Consider the following 27801-nt stretch of genomic DNA (forward strand, 5'->3'; position numbering starts at 1 on the left):
TCGAACCCGCAACCTCCGAACAAGTAGTTCGAAGCTCTAGCCACTGAGCTATCGAGAAAGCTGAAGATTCTTCGCAAAGAGGAAACACTAATCCCAGAATCGAGTGTTAGTACGCCATACGAATTTGTAAACAATTTGCAAGGGTTGGAGAAAGTTGAAATTGATGGAAAAAACATAATAACACGTCAGTGATCATAACGATTCTCCTAACCTTTCTTCTCGCATCGTTAAACAATAATTTATGTGGGGAAGAATATTTGGATGCAATAATGTAGCACAAATCAATCATTCAAGGAGAGCTAATCAAACAAAAAATACATATTTTTGATTCGATAAAACTGTGGATGATAATATCATTTTTCGATAAAGATGGAAACTTAATACAAATGAATAATAATAATATATATTTTCTAAATCACCACCAACACTTTTTCAAAAACAATACAATCGGTTATGGCAGTTAATGAAGATCTGAAGAAAATAATCAGCAAGCAACTTGTGCAGTTATTGATCGTTTTCACACTAATAGAAATGTCGATACGTCACTGTTCTCAACTTGTTGGCCTTTATCCTCCGACTACGTGGCTTTAAAATACAGCTCGTGCAAAAACTCGTGCCTAACCAGAAGAGCCCTTCTCGTTATGTCTACTATGAACTCGAAAAATTTGGAACCCTTTTACTCTTGAATTCAACTATTATCTTCAATTTATACCTTTTAAACCTCAAATTGAGAATAAGCACATTCATTTAAAATTTCAATTTCAAAATGAGAATAAATAACTTCAAAATGGTAAGTACAATCAAAATAAAAAAGGGATAAACCTCGGAATAAACACATTCACAATGGAAATAAACAATTTCAGAAATGGTTAGCACGAACAAACTGGAAATAAACAAATTAAAATTTGGACAAATAATTTCATATTGAGTAATGTCATTTAAGTACCTACCATAGAGTAATAAACATACATAGATAGAGGAAATATACGCAATTTTTGTTCCCTTACATGGTTAGAATACGTTGTCGGATTGTGATATATTTTCAAATGCACAATTTTACTAAATCGTTATGAATGTAGATTATATTGAATGAAATATATTTATTTGAGTGATTCCCGATTAAATATGCAAATTTCAATATTTGGAATCCGATATTTCTAAATCTATAAATCCGAATTTATGATAAGCAGAATATTTATTATTTTCTGTAGCTACCAGCTGAAATCTGAGGTTTGGCAACTTTTGCTCCCCTAGTGTCATCGGTTGTTTCACGTCATTTGGCGCTCTCGAAGTTTGTTTTCTGAATTTCTGATATATTTAGGTATTTATTTCAATATATTTTGAGTTAATATGAAACGTTATTAATTCACAATGGGTTTAGGTTATAAGAAGTGTTCTCGCGAATTGAGCGAAATCGTATTACTGATATGTTTTTATTTCCGCGCGCTTCATGTTGGGGAGAAAATTTGCTTACTGCAAATGACATAATTACGCTCAATATATGTCTATAACTCTGAGATACTCACACTTCAATTTGATACTTCGAAAGAATATTCAAATAATAAAGATATCGGTAAGATAATTTATGAATGCTTTATAATATAAATATGCCAGGTTACATTGGAGAGACTGGTACCTATATTCTTTGACAATTCTTCCATTCTATTGAATATAAACGTAAATGTCATTTCTCTATATGAAATTGAATTTGAATGTGTTTATTCGCAATTAGATTGTGCTAACGATTTTGGATTTTTATATTCATATCTTGAAGTTATTTATTCTCGAATTGAATAATGTGATTCATCTCAATTAGAAGTTGAAAAGTTATATGGCCGATAGGGTATTATACAGGATGTAGTTGCGAAAAAGTTTAGGGGGCGATTCCTTGTCAAAAAATAGGTTGAGTCGTTCATATGAACTGTTTTTTTTTTTTTTTTTGATACCCCCTCTGCTTATTTACATCCCCTCAAAGATGGTGCCTGAAAAGTAGTTTTGAATTTGTGAAAAGTTCATAATTTATTTTTTGTTACATATATTTTATATTTGTACCAGTTCTCGATAAAAATATCGTTTTGACATCCGCCTATTAGATAAATTTAAGGTCGAAAATAATTCCACCCTCCAAAACTCAGGCGTACTATCTGTTGATAACTTTTTTTTTCAAAAACCGTAAATTTTAGCAAAAAATTACAAGAGACCTAATTCGTTAAGAATTGATCAGTCTATCCAAAATTTTCTTATTGTAAAATATGAATATAGTTATTGCGAAACAAGATTGAGGGGTGGCTTTTTCTACCTCTTGGAATCAAAGACGAACACCACCAAAAATTTTTTTGAATGCCTTCTTACCCGCGTAAAATGTCAGATTGATTTCATTTCTGTGAATTTCTTAGTTTTTAAGAAAAAAATTAAAAACTACTTTTTGGGCGCCATCTGTAGGGATCTATGAGCAGGGGAGTCTCAAAAAAAAGTTTATATGAAAGACCCACCCTATTTTTTGACAAGAAATCCTACCTAAATTTTGTCACATCTATTCCTATACACCCTATATTGTACCCTATCGTTTATTTACACGATGAAAGAAATGCTTATAGCTGTGTGTGTTCTAGATCCGCCCCTGTACGAGACAGAGAAGAAGGAAGGCTTCGCCAGTATGCGTCACATTTGCATTTTCTTCAACTTTGACCTGCATCCTTCGCCGGTCGATATAAAACAGCCTATTTCGAGTAGACAAAACAGTCAACTGCGTTTCGTATCGATTTTTAACTGGGACGTCACAAAATGCCATATTTCAAGATCAGACGGCCGTCGGACGATCTGAATGCATAATGGACGACGCACTTATTTAGGTGCATACTGTTCACGAATTATTCACAGGATGTTGCATATCAAAGCCAATATCAGAATGCGAATTTCATGCTAGCCGACTCTCCGAAATTGGGTTTGGTGTATTCTCGTATTCTATTTCGTCCTTAAATGTTGTTATTGAGTAATGCAAGACACTATAATCATGAAAAATTCTGACAAATGTATTCACTTCTCGAGATATTCGATTTTTTTCATGTCTTATTTAGGTGATGGTCATATATTCTGTGTCCGTTAAGTATGGAACAAATTCATTTTTAGCTGGACAGACCATTTTAAGAAATAATCGATTTTTCATTTTAATTTACCATATTTTAAAATAATAATCTAATATACAGGGTGAACTACTTCGAGTAATGAAGTCACCGTCATTTTTTTAAATAGAACACCCCCATTTTGTCTCAAGTTTTGGATAACTCTAGCTGAGCTGATTCCAAAAATGTATCACATGTTGATTCCAATTGGTACAGGGTGGACAATAATACAATATTTTGTGTGTGCTCATAAAGTAATGCGTAACATTCTTTATTAGTTAAATTAACAATATTGTCAAAAATACTTATTTTCTAGCGGCAATTGGTTTGAATTTAACACCCAGTAGTTTGTTACATTTTTAGATTAATAAAAATGAGCTGTTTCCAAACATGTTTGGTACTTGTGGTCTAGCAGACAGAATATGAAAGAAATTATTTCTTATCAATTTAAAAAACAAACATAGTCGTCTATTTTTTTGTGAAATGTCATTATTTGTTTATTGCCGCTAGACAATAAGTATTTTTGATAATATTGTTAATTTAACTAATAAAAAATGTTACGCGTTATACACACAAAACAATTGTATTTTTGTCCACCCTGTACCAATTGGAATCAACATGTGATACATTTTTGGAATCAGCTCAGCTAGAATAATCCGAAAATTGAGACAAAATGGGGGTGTTACATTAAAAAAAATGACGGTGACGTCATTACTCGAAAGTAATTCACCCTGTATATTAGATTATTATTTCAAACTACGGTAAATTGAAATAAAAATCGACATGTTTCAGGATAATTTCTTAAAATGATCTGTTTAGCTAAAAATGAATTTGTTCTATACTTTACTGACACCTATGACTAGTACATATATATTTCAATTTAAGATTTCTGAGGTCAAAAGAAATACTTTATTCTTCTACAATTTTTTTTTGATTCAGCTATACGCGCAGTATCCATATAAATTCTTTCATAGTAGCTTCATTATGGCTATTACATTTCATAAAAACACCAGAAATTCGAAGAAACCAACTCTTATCAGTAAGTTGACGCTCATTAATGAATATGAGACCATCTTAAAAAATTACAGTATTTTTTCTATTTTCTAGTATAATGCACCGTTTTCGAGTAATTCATTCTTGAAGAAACATAATTATTTGCAAACTCCAAAAAATTGGGTACTTTGGCTGAATGCAACTCTGTTAAAAAGATCCACAGATATTAATATTTGCTACGTTGTCACGTTTGAGATTCCATAACTGAAGCGAAGAATTTTTAATTTGGAATGATAGGTAAGGGTGTTCTGTGTATCTGTGCTTGTAAACTTGGCAACTTCCGAATTTTGAACGTTAACAGATGACTATCAACTATTATTTCATATGAATATATAAATGGGTAACTTTTGTACGAAACGAAATAAACAACGATAATTAATTATTGAACATGAATATTAGAGCTAATATGGGTGGTTGCATGCTGAATTCATTATTATCGAAAATTAAATAGAAATTGAGAGAAAAATATTCAATATGTATCGCCAACGAAATTTCAATAACTCACTATTTAGTTCAGCAAATGAAATGGAAAAAGTGGGTTCATGCTGTTTTTATTTTAGTCATGTTGTTTTTCTTTTAGTATAGGAGCTTGGAAAAACTTCTGTGTGCAGTTTCCAGGGGTGACATATTTCATTAGGAAAATTTGAAACGGCTGAACCTCCAGGCTGAATCGGAAAAATTAGAGATTCATTTGAGAATCAAGCTCGTGAAAAATTACATACTTGAGTTTTACTTGATTTTAGATATTTTTGCTTGACTTGATATCAAGCTAGTTGATATGACTTGAGCTTGATATGCACGCGTCGCACGGCATATATTTCTGCAATCTCGTGCGCGCTCAGACTAAATAAGGGGATTCCTCGAGCGCCGAGAGACTGAAGCATTTGCCAGTGTGACTTTATTAGTAGTTTTCTCACATTTCTATGGAGTCTATTGGTAGTTTAAGAAGTATCTTACCAAACTTGGCCAAAATAGCCAAGGATTTTTTTATCAACGCCAGCATCTTCAGCTCCAGTTGAAAGAATTTTCCAGAGCTGATCTTACAGTTACAAAAACCCGCAATAAGTTAGGCGACAAATTTATAAGATGGCTCATGTGTCTAGGATCCTGGATGGAAAATTATGAAATTAAACAAAGCCTGGTGGTTTCTCAATATTAAGAAACTTTATTTTTTACTATTATTTGTTTGTTATGATTCATAGTGATTAAATTTATGTTTCTATTTCAAAACAGTTGATATTTTCGATTCTTTTATATAATAAGTTTAATAAATTAAAGTGTTTCTTGCAAGATTCCTTCTCATTTCATAATTGTTTTTATTGATGTGACACAATACACGATAAAACTGCTAAAAATCAAGTAGCTTGATATGATTCAAGATAAATAAATACTTGACTTGGGATTGAAAACATACCACTTGACTTGAAATCAAGTCAAGCTCAAGCCAAGTAGCTTGAAAGTTGAGCCAAACCGTGAATCCCTATGAAAAATGGCAGGAGAAATTAGTTTTCCTTTTGACAAGGAAAAAGTCAAAGATTCACCCTAACTGATAAGCTTCGACATATAGTTTTATTTTGAACTCAATAAATAATTTTTGTTTCTAATGCCACTCTCTACACTTTTCATTAACGCAATTTTCGTTCGATTATTCTACTCTTATGAAGTTTTATTTGATATATTTTTCGTATAATTCGATCTTTATTAATAAGGGTCTGCTAATTGTATTTATTGGAGAGCAGGAGGTTGAACGTATTAATATACGTTCAACCTACTGCTTACTCTCCAATAAAAACAAATTGCAGACACGATTTTTCAGGCCTCTACAGTAAAATCATTAGTTGATGTACCAATGAATTCTGTTGCTCTAATGAGCAACGTGATATTTCATGGTAGAACCAGTTGTTACTTGTTTTCGCTCTCATATAATGCGGTATTCCAATAACTAAATACGAATAACAAGATAATGAGTATAACTAACATAGAGGATTTGAGCTGAATTCAGAGGTGTTTAGGAGTATTATTATCTGAGTCCTTTGACATCTGACCAAAACAGATTATCAACCATTATCACCAAAACTCTACTTGTATTGACAGAGTTTCAAATACAGTTTATCTCTAGGATAGGATTAAAATAGTTAGTGAATAGTGATGGTTAGGAATTGAACACTGAAAGTATTATGGAAACTGATCAGAAATGAAGTAAACCTAATAATTAACAACCTCTATGTTTCCGATTCTCGGTATTCCTGATTACGATAACAATTGTGATGACAGAGGGCTTAGGAAAGAGGGATGAAACATTGTTTCATTTTCATTGGCTATGCGAAACATTTCGGGTAATATCTCACCAATAACTTGATCTTGGTTTTCAGATCGTCGATAGTCTGAGGATTATTGGCATAAACAAAAATATAAGCATAATTCTAAGGCTAAAATGTTTTTGTTCAGGCACCCAATCAGCATATATTCTACGCAATTCATGTGCAGCTAGCTTTAGTTCTTGAGTCAACGTCAACTAACCCTAATAATGACAGAGATGCAAATCCAGATGCAGAATAAATCATAGCGTGACGTAAAAGAGGCCCAAATGTTGTGCGCGTCAAGGAACGGATAAATTTAGATTTTCTTCACTCACAGCAGCAATATTTTCGGTCGAGCATGCATTTTGATAATGGATAGGCCTCAAGACATCAGTAACAGATCCAGTTACTTCGAATTTATTCACTGCTCTACCAATTGTTCTCTTAGATGAACAATTATGTCGACCATAATCTGCCCGTAATACACGAAACGTACTTACTACAGAATCATAGTTTTTGTAATAAGTTTTCATGATTTTCACACGTTCAACAATAGATGATGAATCAATAATGTTAAATGACTTTCAACCACACATTTTACGCTTCGGATGATAATTCTCTCATTGAAACAGACATAGATAACCAAGAACATCCACACGCAAGAATTCGTCTTAGTCCTATCTATGATCACTGAAATATCCCGTTTTTTTTTCTATATTCTGCTATCCACACGAAATTTCAAAAGCGTTCAAAAAGTCAGCTGAGGTTATATTAGGGAGTCAAAATAATCAAACACACTAAGAATTATAATTACCCAAGATGTCCGTAAACATATCAACGCAATAACTGCTAGTATAGATGTCTGAAATCATTCAATAGTCCATCTCTAGAAATTAAAAACATAGAAGGCATAAAAAATTAAGAAACGTATATATGTATATAGGAATAAGTATTTAGGTTAAGAAACTAATAGAATAAGAACCTGGACAACATCAATTGGGGTTAATAGTATAATTTATTTTCTTTTGACTCTTTTTCATTTTATGTTATTCGTCGTTGTTTTAAAACTCACCTATTCGTGGATCGTTTTTAAATTTTGTGAACTTGTGGAACTGTGGAAGAATACCAATGTTTTTTGCACTTGTAATACCTTTTTTGTTTTGACTCTGTTGAAAGACGTTACTACTAATACATGCATGTTTCTGATAAATTAGTTTTAACAAAAATTTGTTTATCACTTTCAACGATTCGACGAATTTCGCAATGGAAAATTAAAAAACAGATTTCTCATCTGATATTTTCATATAATTGGGAAAATTGCAGAATATCCTAATATTAACCAACAAAATGGAACATGACTAAGTGACAGATAGCGAAGAAACACCAAGTGAAAAAAAACTGCATCCATTTAATAAGGCTGTTGAAAAATAATTCCCCTTACCTCCAAGTTTTTTATGATAATGTCCCTAATTTTATATTCCGATCTTTTGCCAATCTATCAACTGTAACTACCGATATTCACATTTGAATGATTTGCGATGAGATCCGAGAAATGCTTATGACGGCAACATAATTTTCATTCGTTTTTCAGATTCAACCTTCTCGGAAACGTAACCAGCAGATATTTCAGAGAAACAAATTTACACTTCAGGTTTGCATTCAAAAGAATATTCAAATCGAGATATTCTGCATATTCTCCACGACAACGTGGAAATTGGATACAGACATATTCGTTCACGGTCAAGAAAAATTCCAGAAAATCATCGACCCTTGTCAAACGCTTTTGTGTGTTCGTTCAGTAGTAAAAACATTCAATCAATTCGACAAATTGAGTCGAAAGATTCCTTCTATAATATAGTTTCCAAGAAACATCAATTCTTAAGTTATCCAAAGTTATGTCTGAAGTCGGTGTCGCGTCGCTCGAAAAAGGAGAGATATTTGTTCATAACAGACACTGTTTTGAAAGGAAGGCTTTGAAAATGAGCGTCCAAAGGGTTCAACGAATACGAACCGATTTATTTGACCTTTCACCAAAATGATATACGAATTGATAGGTAGGTAGTTGAAAATACGTATACAATTAAAGAGTATTGGAAAAATGATCATTCAGTTCAATGTGTCCTGCCACGTGTGATATTTTTCCAGGCAAATTGATACCCAGGAGATGTGACAATCATTGGCCTTCACAGTGCTTATTTGACGCCTTAGGTCCTTTAGAAGTGTGGTCTAAAGTTCACATTAATGAACCAACTTCGCTGGTCCAGTTGAGAAAGAACACCACTACGTGATTGCTCAGTTCAAAAAGAAATAAGATATATTCCTTCTCAGACATCACCAATTTTAAGGGGTTTCCACGTTATTTCCTTGAAAAATAATCTTCATGGATTAGATTTAGATTTAATTAAGGAGGTTACGTTTCACTGCGATCTAATGGTCTATTGTGCCCCCCATCAGAGCTATTCTTTCCATAACGTGATCTACAGCTCGCCTTCCAGTTCCAGAGTTCTGATGAATATCTGGGATGGCTTCAAGGAGGCTTATTCCTCACTTCTATATGTTTCGTTCCAAAGCAGGTTTTGCGTTGGCTAGCAATGGCGAGGCATTCCGACACCAGGTGATCCGGAGTTTCCTGCTCTTCCCCACAGAATCTGCACTCGTCATTTTCTGTTAGACCCATTCTCATGAGGTGTTTCCTAAGGCGGCAATAACCTGTGAATAATCCAGTGAGGAGGTGTAGCATATTCTCACTAAGATCCAGATACTTCTTGGATCTTGTAGAGTCAAACTTTTTGGAGTGATCCAGACCAGGAAGATTCCGCCAGAGTTTTTCTCTTTCGGTTACCTCCTTTTCCTGAAACTCTTTCTTGTACGTGCATTTGTCTACACCACAGAAAAGTTCCGGGTCGATGAAAGGAGTTTGTGCTCCTTTTCTGGCAAGTGTGTTGGCTCCCTAATCTACATGGACGAAAGTAAATATTTTCAATTTGCAAATGGAAAAAATTGTCAACTCTTAGTTAAGAAGAGAAGGAAGACATTGATAAAAAATAGTTATAAAAATACCATCTAATTTATATTGAGATGTGTAACAATGAACATTGGAGAATACGGAAACATTTCAAATCGTTCTTCGATATTAGCTTTCGATTTTTACGACCATTTATTCCATTGAGAATTCTTCATTAAGTACCTACTCCTGTCTAGACATAAACTTATACTTAGTATTATCCGAATAAACATCAGCTATCGAACATAACACGAAACGAAAATGAATAAACGCCTACCGCATTTCGACAAAAACAATAAATTCACACCATTTTACGAGGTGTCGAAGCACTCAATTTCCAATTTTTTCCCGAATATCATAACATCCACACCATTTCAATTCGAATACCAGTAATATTCGGTCGCATGAAAATGAGGCAAATGATTGAGGGTGAAATTCAGGTGAAATTATATACCATTATAAACATTGGCCCGTAAAGCGCCACATCTTTATATCCATTGATGCATTACCAACGAGCATACGAATTTACAAATTGAATAATCATAATTCGTCATTTGACTTTCATTTCATTTGGCGTTGTAAATCAAGTCATTTTATTAGTACGTTTACATCATTCGTCATTTTCGGGCAATTATAACGGCCGATATGGGATTTTGATAGAGCGGCGCAATTACGTACTGTTTGGATGTCGAGCAAACATCATTAAGGGCTTATTGAGGCTTCCCGCCGTATCATCAATTCTTTCTCATCATTGTAATCGGAAGTGGGATCTCGATTAATTGTGGAAATATTGAAGTGCGAGTTAATTGATACATTTTGATGAAAGAGCCTGACGATTAATATCGATAAATGGTTCCTAACGAATAACACGCAGAATTCGCTTTTTTATTATTTTCGCTATCTGTTCTTCAAACTTTAATGATCGAATTCAGTTTAGAACAGTCCGAGAAAAATCTTGCTGATAATAATAATAATAAAAAATATAAGGGGATTCCTCGAGCGCCGAGAGACTGAAGCATTCGCCAGTGTGACTTTATTAGTAGTTTTCTCGCATTCCACCAATAGATTTTATACTATTGGTGGATTTTGGTAGTTTCAGAAATATCTTCCCAAAATTGGCCAAGGATTTTAATCAACGCTAGCATCTTCAACCAATGGCGTATCTACCCAGACATACGCCTTGGGGGATAAAGAAAAAAAATTGGTTATTCGTTTCCGATGTCTTTTGAATTTACAGACTTTTCTTGAGATTGATTAGTGATAGTGTCAGTGGTTGTATTCAAACGAAAAAAACTTGAAGATTCGCCTGCATCAATTTTTCTTCTTTTGAAGAAGTTTTCCAAGAAGGTTTGCCTGCTCATAATAAGATTGTGATATACACTCTGTCCTCAGAGGAAAGAAGTGCCCTTAGAAGTAAATAGCGTTGCATTGTAATCAATTGCAACAGTATGATGATAAAGTGAGATAGGACAACAACAAACCTGCAAAATTGACAACTAGAGGGGCGGTAAACATTTCAGTGGCGTAGTCAATGGTTCTCTTACTGCCTCTTATTAAGTTTTCGGTGCTGAAATGTTTGGAACAAACATATGCATATTTCAGCAAATTGTTCATTTGCAATCTTAACGCGTGGCACCATATTTTGCTAAATTCGAAGGAAACCTACAAATGTTAGCATTGAATTAAGTTTTCGATATCTCACAAATACTACGCCATAGACGAGATATATTCTACGCCTATGGACTCAAAACGTGAACTTATCTATGATAGGTTAGGTTTTCATTTCCGATGTTTTACACACTATACATGTTTGTCGAGGTTTTACCATGATTAAAATTAGGAATATGTAACTTAAAATTCACAAACTTGTAAAAAATAACGCCGATTACAAACGTGAAATTAAAATGAACAGTTAACCCTCAACGTCCCTTTAGTTGTCACGTGCAATAACAACAACAGAACCGTGTTGCCAAATCCTAAGAATATTCGCAAAACATCCATGCCACAGAACGGAGAAAAGTTTACTTCTTCCTCAGAATGGCAACGCAGTACATTATAAGTGTTTGTAAACAATAATGTTATAGTGATGTCAACAAAAGCTGTAAGGCACCTCTATCTTTTCTTTCCTCTGAGACTCTGTCCGTAAAGTATGGATGAACAGACCATTTTAAGAAATAATCCTGAAACACGTCGATTTTTGATTTTAATTTACCGTATTTTGAAATAATAATCTAATATACAGGGTGAATTACTTTCGAGTAATGACGTCACATCAAAAAATTAGTTGGCAGCGGTGGGATTCGAACCCACGCCTCCGAAGAGACTGGTGCCTTAAACCAGCGCCTTAGACCGCTCGGCCACGCTACCTTGCGTCAGAACCTTGCGTATGCATAAGAATTGACAAATTATGAACTTCCACTCAACGTCGATACTTTCAGGTTCGAATAATTCACTGCATTTTAGAGAAAAAATTAGGTGTAGTTATAATATATATACCATCTATTTTTTACTTTCTATGAACAGAGCGCTATTATTACGATCGGTGTCTAAAAATCAAAACTTTTCAACGAAAAATCTAGAGAATTGATATTTTCAGGGTGCTTTGGATCTCGAATGCTGCCGTAAAGTTCGTGCAAAACTAATGACTAAGTGTGTTGTGAATTTCTTTTCAAGATAATTTCAAAAGTGGTTAGGAATTCAATTAAGATGTAAAATAATAATTTCAAGCTTCATGCTAAAATTCATAGTGTTCGCGTAACCCAACCCAGAGAAAATTTGGAAAAAATATCGAAAAAGAAATTCTCAATATTTCAGTGACAGTTTCAAGTTTCGTGCAAAATTTGGTGTTGCTTTCGTCATGAGAACCATAGAAAATATTAGCAAATTGAAAAAAAAAACATAATTTTCGTTTTCATATTCTGTGTTGGTCCTATCAATGGAAGTTAAAAAATTCATGAAGCATATTGGAACAAAAACCCCGAGTTAACTAATATAGAGTTAACTGATCCGACCAAGTTGGAATTTTGAGTGTATATGCACAGGGATTCCAATAAGAGGTTTTATTTTGTTAAAAACAATAAGCATATTTTAAGATGAATTGATTGATGTTTCATGGTAAAGATGTAGGTAAGCAATTAACGATGGAAAACGATATCACCTAAATGTCCAACACGGCTACGGATGCAGTACCATATCCTCTTCATGAAATTCATGATCAATTCGCACATGTGCGGCTGTATATGCTCGATAACTTCACGAATTTCATCCAGGTCTTGAATCGGTTGTGGACTATTGACAAAGACTTTATATTTCACATGGCCCGAACAAAATAGTCCAAAGATCTTAAATCACAAGATCTCAGTTGCAACTGAGATCACCTCTTCAAGAAATAACACCACCAGGAAACTTTTCTCTTAAAATTGCGATGGTTTCGTTTCTTGTAAGACTCGTAACGCCGTCTTGTTGAAAATAAACGTCGTCCACATCAATATCTTTCAATTCCGTCCATAAAAAAAAATCATTAAACATATCACTGTAGCGCAAACATTGTAACAGCTCAGCTGCACCAGCCTCATTTTAGAATAGGTAAGGTCCAATCACATCACCAGCCCAAAAACAGCACCAAACGGTGACATATTGAGGATGGAGAGACTTTCAACATTCATTTTTTGATTTTTGGAGCACCAAATGCAGCAATTCTGCAAATTAACGTAGCATCCAAGGCGAAAATGGGCCTCATCACTGAAGATAATCTTCCGATGAAAATCCGGATCATTTTGATCCATATCAGCGAAGACACGACGGTGCTGGGTGATGGACCAGCTTGAGTATTCCAGTATTCGTGTTAATTGAAATGTCCTTGAGCGACTCACACCATTCTTGCAGTGAATTTTGAAAGTTTCAATGCGTTGTGAAGCGTGTATTGTTCCTTTTTTAGTGATGACGCAGTTCCTGTAACAGTCCGAACGGTTTAACGCCAAAGAAGTTCTTTTGGACTGCAGCAATATCGACCCCATCTTGTGTTACGTGACGGTTTAGCATCGCCGGCAACGATTTCAGTGGTGCAGAGAACGTCAACATTGGAATGTAGAATGGCATTAGGTCGTCTTTTCTGATGAATCTTGATTATCCTTGGCTGCACAAGATGGCCGAAGAAGGAATAGACGATGTCGGGGAGAAAGACGTGAACTCGTGAACCTCAGTTTGATGTTGAGCGTCATGTACTCCGGACAGTAGGTGTTATGGTATGGGTGCAATTGCACATGCAAGTAGGTCACCTTTAGTCTTTATTCGAGGTAACATGACAGTGCTGCGTTACCTTAGAGAAATAGTGAAGACCGGCTCGAGAATAGAATATTTCAGCAAGATAATGCCCGACCTCATATTGCCAGAATTAGTTTAAACTTTATCGAAGCGACCAATGTGAATGTTTTGCCGTGGCCGCCCAGATCCCCCGATCTTTCGCCCATAGAGCCTGTTCGGGACAACATTGGTAGATGGCTTGGAAATTTACCCCAGCCCTCACGGACTTTGACAGCTCTGAAACATGAAGTGCAGATAGCCTGGGATAGTATCCCTCAAGAAGAAATAGATAGATCTCGTTGCATCAATGACGAGACGTATTGGGGAGTGTATAATTTATTGAAAAAAATTGTGAACCCTTCGTTTTTCTTCTCAAAATTTATATTATTCACTCCTTGCTATACTACCTTTGTTTTACAAACAAAAAAAATTAAATTTAAACGCTCCTTCAGGGTGTTGCATTTTCTTTGTCAGTTAGTATATCTTCATAAGGATTGATGGTCCATTGAAGAAAGAAAACATTATGATGCTGAACCAACCAGTCGCCAAGCTAGTATGTTATTATAATAAAAAATAGAACCTCAAGAAGAATCCTTTGATTTAAAATTCCACATTTCAAAGCACCATTCGTCCATTTCTTGTAGATCAAGCACTACAAATACGGACCTGCGTTGTATTCAACGTAATCAGACGACAAGCGCAATCATAATATTCCTCACATTTCCTACGAATCAATCTGCCAAAGCAGTCCTTCGCACACAATTAGGAATTGAAATTTTATAACCTGAAACTATCGCCTTGAATCGAACTAAATTGGCAGAAAATTACAACCGATGAATGCGTGTAGAAAATCTCGGAATTCCATTGTTCTATCTTCCACCGAAAATGGAATTCCGATAGATCTTGCGATGCGAGGCAACGTCGCGTTATTGCGAAAGCTTTCGAGAAATGAGCACATCGCGAATGATTAATGTACGCCAGATTGGATCAATGAATCTGACAATAATTATTGGGATAGTCAAAGCGGAGGTTTACCGACACGAATTCGGATTACAGGCTTTGAAAAAGTCTTTCTTGAATTCCGAGTAGATGATGTGCAATCATTGGTTTTTCTATTCATCGTCAAACAATTTAAATGCGTTGTTTTATTTTAGCGTGTATCGTTCCATCTTAAGTAATGGCGTAGTTTTTACTTGTCAAATGTCAAAAGATGACAGATTGAACAATGGTTTCAATTTCAAAATGAAACCTCTTATTGGAAAAACCTTTACTAGCTATAAGAATCGTAAGCCTCAAGGAGTTCCAATTTTGAGAATCCTTTTTTAGATTAGATTACATTTGATTAGGGAGGTGCCGTTCAACTGCAATCTAATGGTCTATTTTTTTCAACCAATTACCAGATAATATAAAAAAAGTACAACACTCAATAAGTTTAAAAATGATGTGAGAATTATACTCATTAACATGGAACCTTATTCCATTCATGAATACTACATCAAAGAAGTGAGGATTTAACAATTCTGTTAGTTGACACTATTCCATCAAATGTACTGTATTGTCTGTTATGTATAGGGTGTTTTTTTCGAGGTATATAACTTTAAGTTGGCATTACTGTTCAAGATGGCGACCGATTTAACAGCTGTCAAATGATTTATTCTCAGTTTGATTTGGCAATTCATCATGAATAGACTCACGCCTGAACAACGCTTGCAAATAGTGCAATTTCGTTTCGAAAACAATGGTTCTGTGCGGAATACGTATCGCGCACTATCCATTAGCGATGAAGCGCACTTCTGGTTGAATGGCTACGTCAACAAACAAAACTGCCGCATTTGGAGTGAAGCTCATCCTCAAGTGTATGTCGAAACACCTTTACATCCAGAAAAACTAACTGTTTGGTGCGCTTTAAGGGCTGGTGGAATCATTGGTCCGTACTTCTTCAAAAACGATGATGGCCAGAACGTTACAGTCAATGGTGATCGGTATAGAGCCATAATTACTAACTTTTTCATTCCTGAATTGAACAACCATGATGTCCAGGAGCTGTGGTTCCAACAAGACGGCGCAACATGTCACACAGCTTGTGCCACAATCGATTTATTGAAAGACACGTTTGGTGACCGCCTAATTTCACGTATTGGACCTGTGAATTGGCCTCCAAGATCTTGTGATTCAACACCGCTAGACTACTTTCTGTAGGGCTATGTAAAGTCATTGGTCTATGCGGATAAGCCACAAACCCTTGACCATTTGGAAGACAACATTCGCCGTGTTATTGCCGATATACGGACACAAATGTTGGAAAAAGTCATCAAAAATTGGACGTCCAGGTTGGACTACATCCGAGCCAGCCGTGGCGGTCATATGCCAGAAATCATATTTAAAATGTAATGCCACAAGATTATCTTGCGGATAAATAAAATTAATGTCAATCAAATAATCCATCGTTGTTTCATTGCAATTTAAAGTTCTATAGTTCTAAAAAAAACACCCTTTATTATATTCGACATTATTGCGGACTAAAGATCATTATTATTATTATTATTATTGCGCCCCCCGCCATCAGAGCTATTCTCGTCTTAACGTGATCTACAGCTCGCCTTCCAATTCCAGAGTTGTAATGAACTTCAGTATCAGAAATGGCTTCAAGGAGGCTTATTCCTCACTTCTACAAGTTTCTTTTTCAAAGCAGATTTTGCGATGTCCCGTTTACACACAATGATATACTGGAACAACTCGATCGCTCCAATATATTGTAGCGCGTAAACGGGGCTTAAGAATCTCCATACTTGGCAACACTGAACAAAACGGAAGGGCGGTTATGGTAACCCGAGAGATAAGGAAGGAGAATTAGACAGGCTTCGATCGTACCCAACTAAATTTGGGCCATAGACAAATGGAGTGGGGACAATTCATGTCCTAGATCGATTATAAAATCGGTACAATCCTCATAACTAGGGGAGATTAAGGGAGTGGGTATTCAACACAAGCAGTCAATATTTATGAGGGGATTCTTAGTTTGAAAGAGCAAAAAAAATTACTCAAGGTCAGCAATTATAGGTATTCAAAACCATGTAGCGATTTTTTTTTAATGAAAATTACTAAAAGAGTGTTAAGTGATTTTGAGTTTTATTAATCATACCTACGTAAAAACATATCGGATAACGAAATCTAAATGGCATAGAAATTCAACGGAAATACACGAGGAGCGGGCTTTTATCTCGTTATGTTCGACCTTTAATTTCCAAAATCAAATTTGAGTCAGATATTTAAATTCGAACTTTAATGAATATCGAGTGTTTTCAGCTAAATAAATTCACGAAGCCGAAACAATTGATTTTTCACTAATTTAATAATTCAATGACGAATGATGGCACTAAATAATAACCTTTAATTTGATTTAAAATGAGACAGCCAAATATTGAATCGTCTCGGACCTTTCACACTACACCAAATATTGATTAAATTTGACGATGAAAAAATGGCGCATCATGTTTTACTGAGCTGTAGAGGCGCATACAATATACATTGCTTTATAGCTAGAGACCTGGAGGATGCAAATGTCGTAGAAGCATTGTGTCCATTATGACTTCTTATTAGAAGGAGAAGAAAAGATTGTTGATCAGGATGTATATATTTTCTGATTCATAATATTCTACACATAGTCGAATTTCTTGAGAATAAATCAATGAGGTGGGTGCAAATCACAATGAATTACCTATATATAATTTTCCACTAAGAGATTTCATTTAGATATTAGGTATAGAAGAAAGAGTTAGCCAAATGCCCGTCATGGCTACGGTTGCAGTACCATTTACTTTCCATGAAATTCTCCATAATAAATTAGTACATTTGCGGCTGTATGTCCTCGATGACTTCAGGAATTCCATATTCAAGGTCTTGAATCGATTGTGGAGCATTGGTATAGACTTTATTTTTCACGTGGCCCCAAAGAAGAAATTGTTAAAGCACAAGATTCACTTATGTGATCACCAGAAATTTTTCTTGCAAAATTGAGATTGTTACGTTGCTTGTGTGGCATGCAGCACCGTCAACAATATATTCCGACCATAAAAAAAATCATTCGCCATAGCTCGGTAGCTCAATCCATTCACCGTAATAGTTTTTCGTCAACACTATGGGCTATAGCATCAATAATCTCAGTTGTTCTCGAGCGACGAACATGGTTTCGATTACTCCCATCACTAACTTGCCTCAACTCAAGTTTTTTCACCAGTTTCACTATTGCCGACCGAGAAGGTGCTTCACGATGGCCAAAAAGTGCTTTAGTTTTGAGAACTGTGACTGCAACATTTTACCCTTTTTGTAGTGAATTTCAACAATTTCAATACCTACGTTGTTATGAAGCGTGTATAGTTCCATTTTTAGTGATGGTGTAGACCAGATAGCGACACCTCTTATTGAAAATCCTTTGAATTTAATCCTAAGATTAAAGAACAGAACGTTCTAAACACTTGTTCCTTATTTTTTGAAATCTGAATGGAAGTGGTTTCTTAACACAGTACAACATATGGGTGCGAGAAAGGCGTATCATGGTTTACTTATTTAGAGTTGATCTAATATACATAAGTTGATATGTATGGACAGGTCTATAGGAGGAGGTGTCGATTATGCAACAATTTTTTCAGTACCTTCACTTTGAGATATCATGCAACGAAACATTGACAGCATCGCAAAAATTCAGAAAAATATTGAATGCCTCATAAAATCTTGAATACCTATTTTTGCGCAATATTTCTCCTCTAATTTTCAACATTTCCCACTATAAGGGGCCCTTTAGTACTACAATGCATCCATAATTCTTTGTTTAATATATCGAAGATTCAGATTTAAATTAAGATTTAATTAAGAGGGGTCGGTTGCACTGCGACCTAATGGTCAATTGTGCCCCCATCAGAGCAATTCTCGCTATTATGAGATCTAAATCTCCCTTCCAATCCAAATCCAGGGATCTAATGAACTTCAGTATCTGGGATGACTCCAAGGAGGTTACTTCCTCACTTCTACGAGTTTCTTATACAAAGCAGATTTTGCGTTGGCTAGTGATAGAGGGGCATTCCTTCACCAGGTGATCCGGAGTTTCTTCCTCCTCCCCACAGAATCTTTACTCGTAATTTTCTGCTATACCCATTTTCATAAGGCGCTTCCTGAAGCGACAATGCCCTGAGACTTGTGAGGAATCCAGTGAGGAGGTGTAGTATATTCTTGCTGAGATCCTGATATTTCTTGGATCTCGTAGCGTCAAAGTTTCGACTTTTTGGAATAATTCAATTTCGCCAGTGTTTTCTTTCTGTTTTTTCCTTCTCCTGAAACTATTTTTTGTACGTACATTTGCCTATATATAGATACCGCAGTAAGTTTCTGACCAATGAAAGGAGTTTGTGCTCCTTTTCTGGCAAGTGTTTTGGCCTCTTCATTCCTAAAAGTAATAAGATATTTGACTAAAACAATATCTCAAGGAAATATATACATATCAGGCGGCCAATTATTATTTACCCAAGGCGAAACTTCTTCACTTACGTCACTGCTTTTTTTGAGGGATGCTTCAGTATTTAAATTTGGTCATAATGAATTATTTATTATATGAATATTTAAGTAATTATAAGTATTTGATTATAAGATGTTATGACGAAAATACGTATGGAGCGGCCAATTATTATTAACCCAGGGCGGAACTTCTTTAAATACGCCACTGTTGTCTATTTTGAGGGATTATTTAGTACAGAAATTCGTGCATAATATTTTGTTCCTTATTATATCGAGAGTGATTGGGTATTTGATTATAACATTTTAGCACGAAAATTGGTATAAAGCGGTTTATTATTTTATCAACTCAGGCCGGAATTTTTTTAATTATGTACGTCTCTGCTCTCCATTTTGAGGGATCCTGTAGTAGGTATTGAAATTTGTTCATAATATTTTATTATGTATTTTATTATTACATTTTATCACAAAATTGAGTATAGAGCGACAAATTATTATTATAACTTTATAATTAGGTACGCTTACAGTTTGATTTTTGAGGCATCCTTCAGTAGGTATCGAAATTCGTTCATAATATTATAATTGTTATATCGAATGTAATTAGGTATCTGATTAAAACATTTTATCACGAAAATAAGTATGGGGCGGCCAATCACTGTAAACCAAGGGCAGAACATCTTCATTTACGCCACTGCTTTCTATTTGGTAGGTACAATTTCGAGGGATCCTTTAGTACCTATTGAAATTCGGTTATAATATTTCATTCATTAAAGATATCGAAAGTAATTAGACATTTGATCATAACATATTATCACGGAAATAAGAATGGAGCGGCCAATTATTGATAAACCAGGACAAAACTTCTTCAATTACGTCACTACTTTTCATTTTGAGGGATTCTTAAGTATTGAAATTCGTGTATATTTTTTGTTCATTATTATATCGAAAGTAATTAGGTACTTGATTATAACATTTATCACGAAATTGAGTGTGGGGCAGCCAATTATTATTAACCCAGGGCGGAACTTCTTTAAATACTTCACTGCTTCCCATTTTGAGGGATTCTTCATTATTGAAATTCGTGCATAATATTTTGTTCATTATTATATCGAAAGTAGTTAGTTATTTGATTGTAATAACATTTCATCACGAAACTGGGTATGGGGTGACCAGTTATCATTAAACCAGGGAGGAACTTCTTTGATTAGGTACGTCACTGTTTTATTTTTAGGGATCCTTTGGTTGTTATTGAAATACGGTCATAATATTATAATTATTATATCGAATGTAATTAGGTATCGATTATAACATTTTATCACGAAAATAAGTATGGGGCCAAGTACTATAAACCAAAGGCGAAACTTCTTCATTTACGCTACTGATTTCCATTTGGTAGGTACAATTTTGAGGGATCCTTTAGTATTGAAATTCGGTTATAATATTCCATTTATTATACCGAAAGTAATTAGATATTTGATCATAACATATTACCACGGAAATAAGAATAGAGCGGCCAATTATTGATAAACCAGGAGGAAACTTCTTCAATTACGTCACTGCTTTCCATTTTGAGGAATTCTTTAGTAGGTAGTGAAATTCGTGCAAAATATTCTGTTCATTATTATATCGAAAGTTATTAGGTATTTGACTTAAACATTTTATCACGAAATTGAGTACGGGACATCCAATTATAATTAACCCAGGGTGGAACTTCTTTAAATACTTCACTGCTTTCCATTTTGAGGGATTTTTTTTAATTGAAATTCGTGCATAATATTTTGTTCATTATTATATCGAAAGTAGTTAGATATTTGATTATATTAACATTTTATCACGAAACTGAGTATGGGGTGGGGAATTATCATTAGACCAGGGAGGAACTTCTTTGATTAGGTACATCACTGCTTTCCATTTTAGGGGATTCTTCAGTAGGTATTGAAATTCGTTCATAATATTATAAATATTATAACAAATGTAATAAGGTATTTGATTATTACATTTTATCACGAAAATGAGTATGGGGCGGCCAATTACTATAAACCAAGGGCGGAGCTTCTTCATTTACGCCACTCCTTTCCATTATATGATAGGTACAATTTTGAGGGATCCTTTAGTATTGAAAATGATTTGATCATAACACGTAATCACGGAAATAAGAATGTAGCGGCCAATTATTGATAACCCAGGACAAAACTTCTTCAATTACGTTACTACTTTTCATTTTGAGGGATTCTAAAGTATTGAAATTCGTGTATAATATTATATCGAAAGTAATTAGGTATTTTGTTACATTTTATCACGAAATCGAATATGAGGCGGCCAATTATTATTAACCCATATTATTTTGAGGGATTCTGTAGTAGGTATTGAAATTCGTTAATAATATTTTACTTACTATATCGAATGTAATTAGGTATTTGATTATAACATTTTATCATATGGGACGGCCAATTACTACAAACCAAGGGCGGAACTTCTTCAATTACGCCACCCTTTCCCATTTGGTAGGTATTCCCATGAGATATGGAAACATGATCGATTTCCAATATGCATATACCTACATCACGAAACCGCTATCACGAAATCGATTGCAACAGTCCCATAGATCGAGAAATCAAAAACAGGATCCATTGTGTCGGTTCATTTAGAAATAACCATATTCCGTTACGAAACCAGCCATGATTAATGTTTAGGCACCTTCGTATTGAAACGTAAATTGATGAATTTAACAATAACAATAAGAAGACCGCCTAAGTGTCTGCAGACCGGGGGGGTAGAGAGGAGCGAGAGGCACCATTCTATTTGCCGGGGCTCAATCTATGAGGCACATTCTATTAGCTGAATTTTTACGGCATGGCTGGCGGGTTAGTCGATTGCGAAACGCGATTTGCGCGGCCTTGAACGCCTTGGCCAAGTCGCCATAAACGCGAATTTCAATTGTTAAGCCCACATCGGCCACTTTTGTTCCTTTCGGAGAATGGCGATGGAGGATGGAGTGTCCGACTGAAAACACGCAGCAAAAAGGCAGGTCTAGGTGTCGTAAATCATCGTCGGCCGCCTAAGATGGTTTCGAATGAGGTCGAAAATATGGGACTCCATCTTCTTCAGGAGTATATAATATTCGTTTCTCTATTTCAGTATCGTAATGAGTTCATTACAGTACTAAAAACAGTGCTTTAATGAACTCATTACAGCATTGTTTTCAGTGATATTTTTCGTTTTGTGGTTGTCTAGACGATCCTATCAAATTTCAACCCACGTCAAATGTCAATATAATATAATTTGGATATAGTGAAATGATTTGCAACATTATTCGCAATTTCTCTTAATTCTAGTGGTGTTAAATCGATTTCGTCAGACATAATTCACGAATTATAAATTATTTAAAAATTCGAAACGTACGATTCAAATTCAGTAATCTGTCAATTTTCGTAACAGTCACACCAACTGCCAAGATACAATACAAAAGTCACTAGGATGTATAATCTGAATTTTTCATTCAATATTTTACAAAATTTGACTGAAATAGAGAAATATAGATCGTCTAATACTCGTTGCAGAAGGCAATTCTAACACTCATTCGCATTCGTGTTGGGATATGAGCCCATTCTGCAACTTGTTTTCGAATATACTATTGACATAGACAAAAATTAATAACTTCAAACAACAAAGCATCTGTAGATGAAATCTCAGTATTAGCAGAGGAAATGTAAACGGGGCATTATACATTTTAACTTACGCTAGAGCACATATAAAAACCTCAGCAAAAACTATGTTTTCTTGTATAGGTCTAGTGATTGGTTTGTGAATTTGTTAACAGAATAAGCCGACATATTTATATTGAATCTTCTTCATTCGAACAAAATCTTTTCCTTCCCTTCTTTCCACCAAAAGTTGAAAACGTGTATATTATATTTAAACCGAAATTGATTCCTCGCATATCGCTTGGTGAAACATAACTTTAATATTATTAAAAGAAAAAAAAATAAAACACTTGAGTTGGCGTTTCACAATCGTGAAACGTCAAGTCAAGTGTTTTATTTTATCTTCTTTTATTAATATTATTACATTTAAATCTGAACACAAAGAAAAAATGAACCAGAAAGGAATAATAAATGGTATAGGTTCCATTATATTGATTTCAAGTTAGCGAAGCATTCCAAAAACGAGTCTGAAACTGAATCGATAGCTTGGAAACAACCATGAAATTTATAAATTGGACATGTATTCCCCAAGTGGTCAATAGTTTCTTCTACTCCGCACTCACATATAGTGGGTTTTCAATAGAATGTCATTTGAAGAGCATACTATTGCAACGACCATGACCAGTCCTAAGTCAATTTAAAATACACCAAGTTTTCCAAAGGAAGCTTGAAACCTAGAAGACCTTCTGAAGAATCAACGATAGGACTTTTGCTGAAGACTTTACAAGAACTCCATTCCGAACGCCAAATTTTCTCGCCACTTTCATTAGATTGAAGGAAAGTATTAATTCATAAAGGTGTTATCTGATCGATCCAATCTAAGTGGCAAAACAGAATTTTTTATTCATCATAGAAATACCATCTAATAAACAAAAATTTCGATGAATTGATGAGATTGGAACCTGGGATCATTCTTTCAAGAGATGAAATTTTGCTCAAAGCTGTTTTTCAAAATATTACGCAAATCTGTTGTCCAGGAAATATTGACGAATTTGTATGGTTCTGATTATGTGATCTGCTTGAAATTTTGCCGAAGCTTGAATTGTAATTTTACTTCTTCCATCAAGTAATAAATAACGTGCTTACAGGACAGAATTCGTCAGGACGGATCCGTCATCAATCATTACCTCATCGGTTGAGACCATTCCTGGCTCAAAATTGGAAAATTACAGATATTGACGAGTTGAAGGAACGTTCAAAATCAGAAGAAGCAATTCCACGTGACCAGGAGATTTTGAAAGCTTATTGCTTTCAATTCTGACAGTCAAGTATTTCTCAAGAAAGCTACTAACATTCAATCGAAAGGATACCTATAACATTGATTATTTGGCCAGTTTGAAGAAATTATCGTGTGTCATTAAGTTTGTTTACTCACAAATCGGAAGGTTATCTATGGATTACTAACCTTTAAAAGCAGTCGAGAATCGAATCATTACATACTTCATATACTTCCCCAATTAGAAAATGCCACTTTCCCGGCTAGCAAGTGTCACTTTCCCGGTTAGCATGTGTCACTATCCTTACCTGTACATAATATTGCCACCATTGTCACCTAACTTATCTATCATCATAGCCATTTTGTCAGATCCAATCTTTGATTGAATCAACTAACTTTTAATCTTTCCTAACAACGAGCTAAAAATTTCTTGAAAGTAATTTGTGATATGATAATGAACATCGATGCAAGTATCTAATAGTATTTCGTTCAAGACAAAAAAAAAGGCCCAGAACAAAATTAAGAATATTAGATTGGCAGAAATCTAGATCAAGACGCATGCTGTCATAGAAGATGAGTAGCGATATACCGGTTTCGCTCTTTTTTGAGCTCATCAATATCGCAGAACCCAACATCAATCAAGTGGGAATACAAAGGTTCTGTTTGATTGAAATTTCAGTAGTAGCATCAGCGTACATATGTGGTGATGCTACACATGGCATCCAACAACTGCTTTATCAAAAACAAGAAATCTGCGTACATTATTTTTCCCTCAGTGTATTGAATCAACTCATATCGAGTTTTATCAAAGGAAAATTCGCGGAAAATGACTGATGAAGGCGATTCCTGGAAATGCATAGGAAAAATGTTTCAACGATTGATTCATTTTTCATTTGTTGTCGCAGATGTATACCAATTATTCCAGGGGGTCAACTTTGAAGAAGATACAATTACTTGGGATGAATAGACGTGGTTACATAAATTATGTTGATTTAAAAAATTAGTTAATGAAGTGAACCATTGATTATTATAAAAATACATCTGAGAATAATTCAGTGCCATATTAAATTTGACCTTGTGAACAAGGATTGATTTCCTTGACCCAAATGCTTCTGTGTAGGACTATCTTATGAATAAATTAGGGTGGATTGAGCGAATTTATGTCTCCAAAGAAAAATACCCAATTTTTCCAATTTGATACCCATTAATAGAATATGAATTGCATCCAAACATCGTTGTGAATATTATCGAATGTTTCTGATATATTCATTGTATATCATTACTATGAATCATTGATTTGATATAATTCGAACGCGTCAAGTTGTGATATATGCCCAATTTATTTTATTCATTGAATCATCTGCTTGAACCCAATTTGGTATTCAATTTAAATACAATTTTTATTTTATATTTCAATCTATTACTTATATTCCCATAAATAAGAGTGAAGCAGAATCAATCAAATAATCGAATATTTCAAATTACATCATAATTATCAAATTATCAGAGTGCGGCTTTTCAATGAAAAAATCTATTTACTATCATTACATTTTGGATTTCATGACCTTATGTCATTTAATTTTGATTTGAGCTTTGAGATTGATAGATGTTATTATCATGTTATAACGATCAAGGGTATGGCAACCGACATTTGTAACGAATTTAAAGGATATTTTGGTCAAATATTAGCTAAAACTCAAGAGAAAAACTCAAGAAAAGCAATGACTCGGTGTCAGAAGCTTTGAAGCGCTCATTCATTGAAGTATATTAGACACAGAAATGTATTTAGATATGAAATGACACTTATTATAGTTGTCAGTTATATAGTTAGTTTATCCAAATCCTCCTAACAATCAGCATGTATTTTTTAATGATTATTCTACAAATTCAAACTTAATTTCAAATTACCGAAGTATTGGGCCTTTTATATTTTTATTTTTTTGTTTTTTTCATTGTTTTATATTTTTATATTGTTTTTTAATCTATTTTGCTTGAATTTAAAACATTTTAAAATATTCGTTTATTTACTGAAATAAACTCCATTATATATGGAAAGTTACTAAACTAAAATTGTGTGAAGATTATTATTATACAAAATTTCATTCGGATACTCAATTCAGGAGAATGAATACGAAACCACATTATTGAGGAGTTTTTCATGATTTAATTTATTCAAAAACACAGAGCAAAATGAAATGAACTGATATTTATGAAAGAATGTATGCATTTGAGCGATTATACTAAAGATTATCTATCTACAATCGACAAAATAAACATAATTAATTTTTTCATTAATTTTGATCTGGGTTATTGATTTGTCCGAACGAGACTTGATAATTGGATAACAGAAATGGATTATCTTCGATAATAATAGTTTTTGAAGATCATATAGTACCTAGCATTTCGATGACCTATTTTACGATTTTAAAAAAGTAGATTTTCTCGATTAAGAATGATAACTACGAAGTACATTAGGTAGTTAACTCTCTCTCTTTTGATTTTCATCAATTTTCAATCAAGTCATAACCCTTTCATTAGAACAAAATCTTTCCCCAACAATGTAATGAAATTATGCAAAGAATTTAGGACTCTCTAATTCTTTGGCTGATCTGTTCCTTCTGCCACACCTTGTAGAACAAAATCGTGCGAGAATATATCAGATTCAAACAGATATCATGGTTATATATATGTTGGTACTCGGAAATCTCCTGCCAAGGATTTATCTATTATACTAACTGATTAAGAAACTGCAACACCCAGAACAGAAGGAAAAAAAATTTTTTTTTTGTAAAACATAGATAGTATAGCATAAATTATTGAATTTGGAGAAAAAAATCGTGAAGGTTTTTTCATGTGACCAATTTTTGTTACTTAAATATTGTAGTCGTTTTTTGAAAATTTTTTCAATTTTACAACAAACCAGCTGTTCGAGGAGATCCAAAGTCGATGATTAGTTATTGTTACAATGCCTAGAGCACGTGTACGCGGAATTTATCGCCAGCTAAGTGAATTTGAAAGAGGTCGAATAATTGATCTACGGGAGGCAGGGTTGTCATTTCGAGAAATCGCGAACCGTAAGAACAGAAATCCAACTAAGTACTGTTATGAGAATATGAGATGTTGTCAAGCGTGGTTTAATAATGCCCAAAATCGATAAAATATGCACCGGACGTCGAAGGGGCACAAATGAGGTTTAAGATCGACGTCTAAGACTCTTGGACATTAGAGACCGACTTGCGACAATTAGATATTTGGCTGATGAGTGGTTAGAAGAACAAGGCAATCCTATAACTGTCCGAACAGTTTACCGGATAAGGTCTTTTGGACTGCTGCATTATCGGCCCCATCTTGTGTTACCTTTGACGGTTGAGTATCAACGGCAAAGATTACAGTGACGCGAAGAACGTCAACATTGGAATGTGAAATGGCATCAGGTCGTCTTTTCTGATGAATCTTGATTCTTTTGGGGTGAACATGATGGCCGAAGAAGGTCGGGGAGAAAGACGTCAACCTCACTTTGATGTTGAGCGTCATGTACACCGGACAGTAGGCGTTATGGTATGGGGTGCTATTGCACAAGCAAGTGTGAAGGTAA

At 34.5% G+C, this 27801-nt stretch overlaps 1 protein-coding gene and 1 non-coding gene across 5 annotated transcripts in view; both read right to left on the minus strand.

Moving 5' to 3' along the window:
* The window catches only part of LOC123681126 (mushroom body large-type Kenyon cell-specific protein 1), a 143103-nt gene that overhangs the window by 73700 nt on the left and 41602 nt on the right, over positions 1-27801 (minus strand). The window contains exon 1 of one of the 4 annotated variants that reach the window (XM_045619343.1): positions 7290-7323. The exons of the other annotated variants lie outside the window; for them this stretch is intronic. Within the exon in view, the coding sequence (XP_045475299.1) occupies positions 7290-7308 (19 nt within the window). The 5' untranslated portion in view covers positions 7309-7323. Of the gene's footprint in view, positions 1-7289; positions 7324-27801 lie in introns of those variants that run through there. 4 annotated transcript variants of the gene reach the window in all.
* On the minus strand, positions 11765-11846 carry Trnal-aag. The gene has a single exon. It is a non-coding gene; the product is annotated as a tRNA-Leu (tRNA).

The sequence above is a fragment of the Harmonia axyridis genome, chromosome 5 (genome assembly GCF_914767665.1).
Source record: "Harmonia axyridis chromosome 5, icHarAxyr1.1, whole genome shotgun sequence".
NCBI classification, from domain to species: domain Eukaryota; kingdom Metazoa; phylum Arthropoda; class Insecta; order Coleoptera; family Coccinellidae; genus Harmonia; species Harmonia axyridis.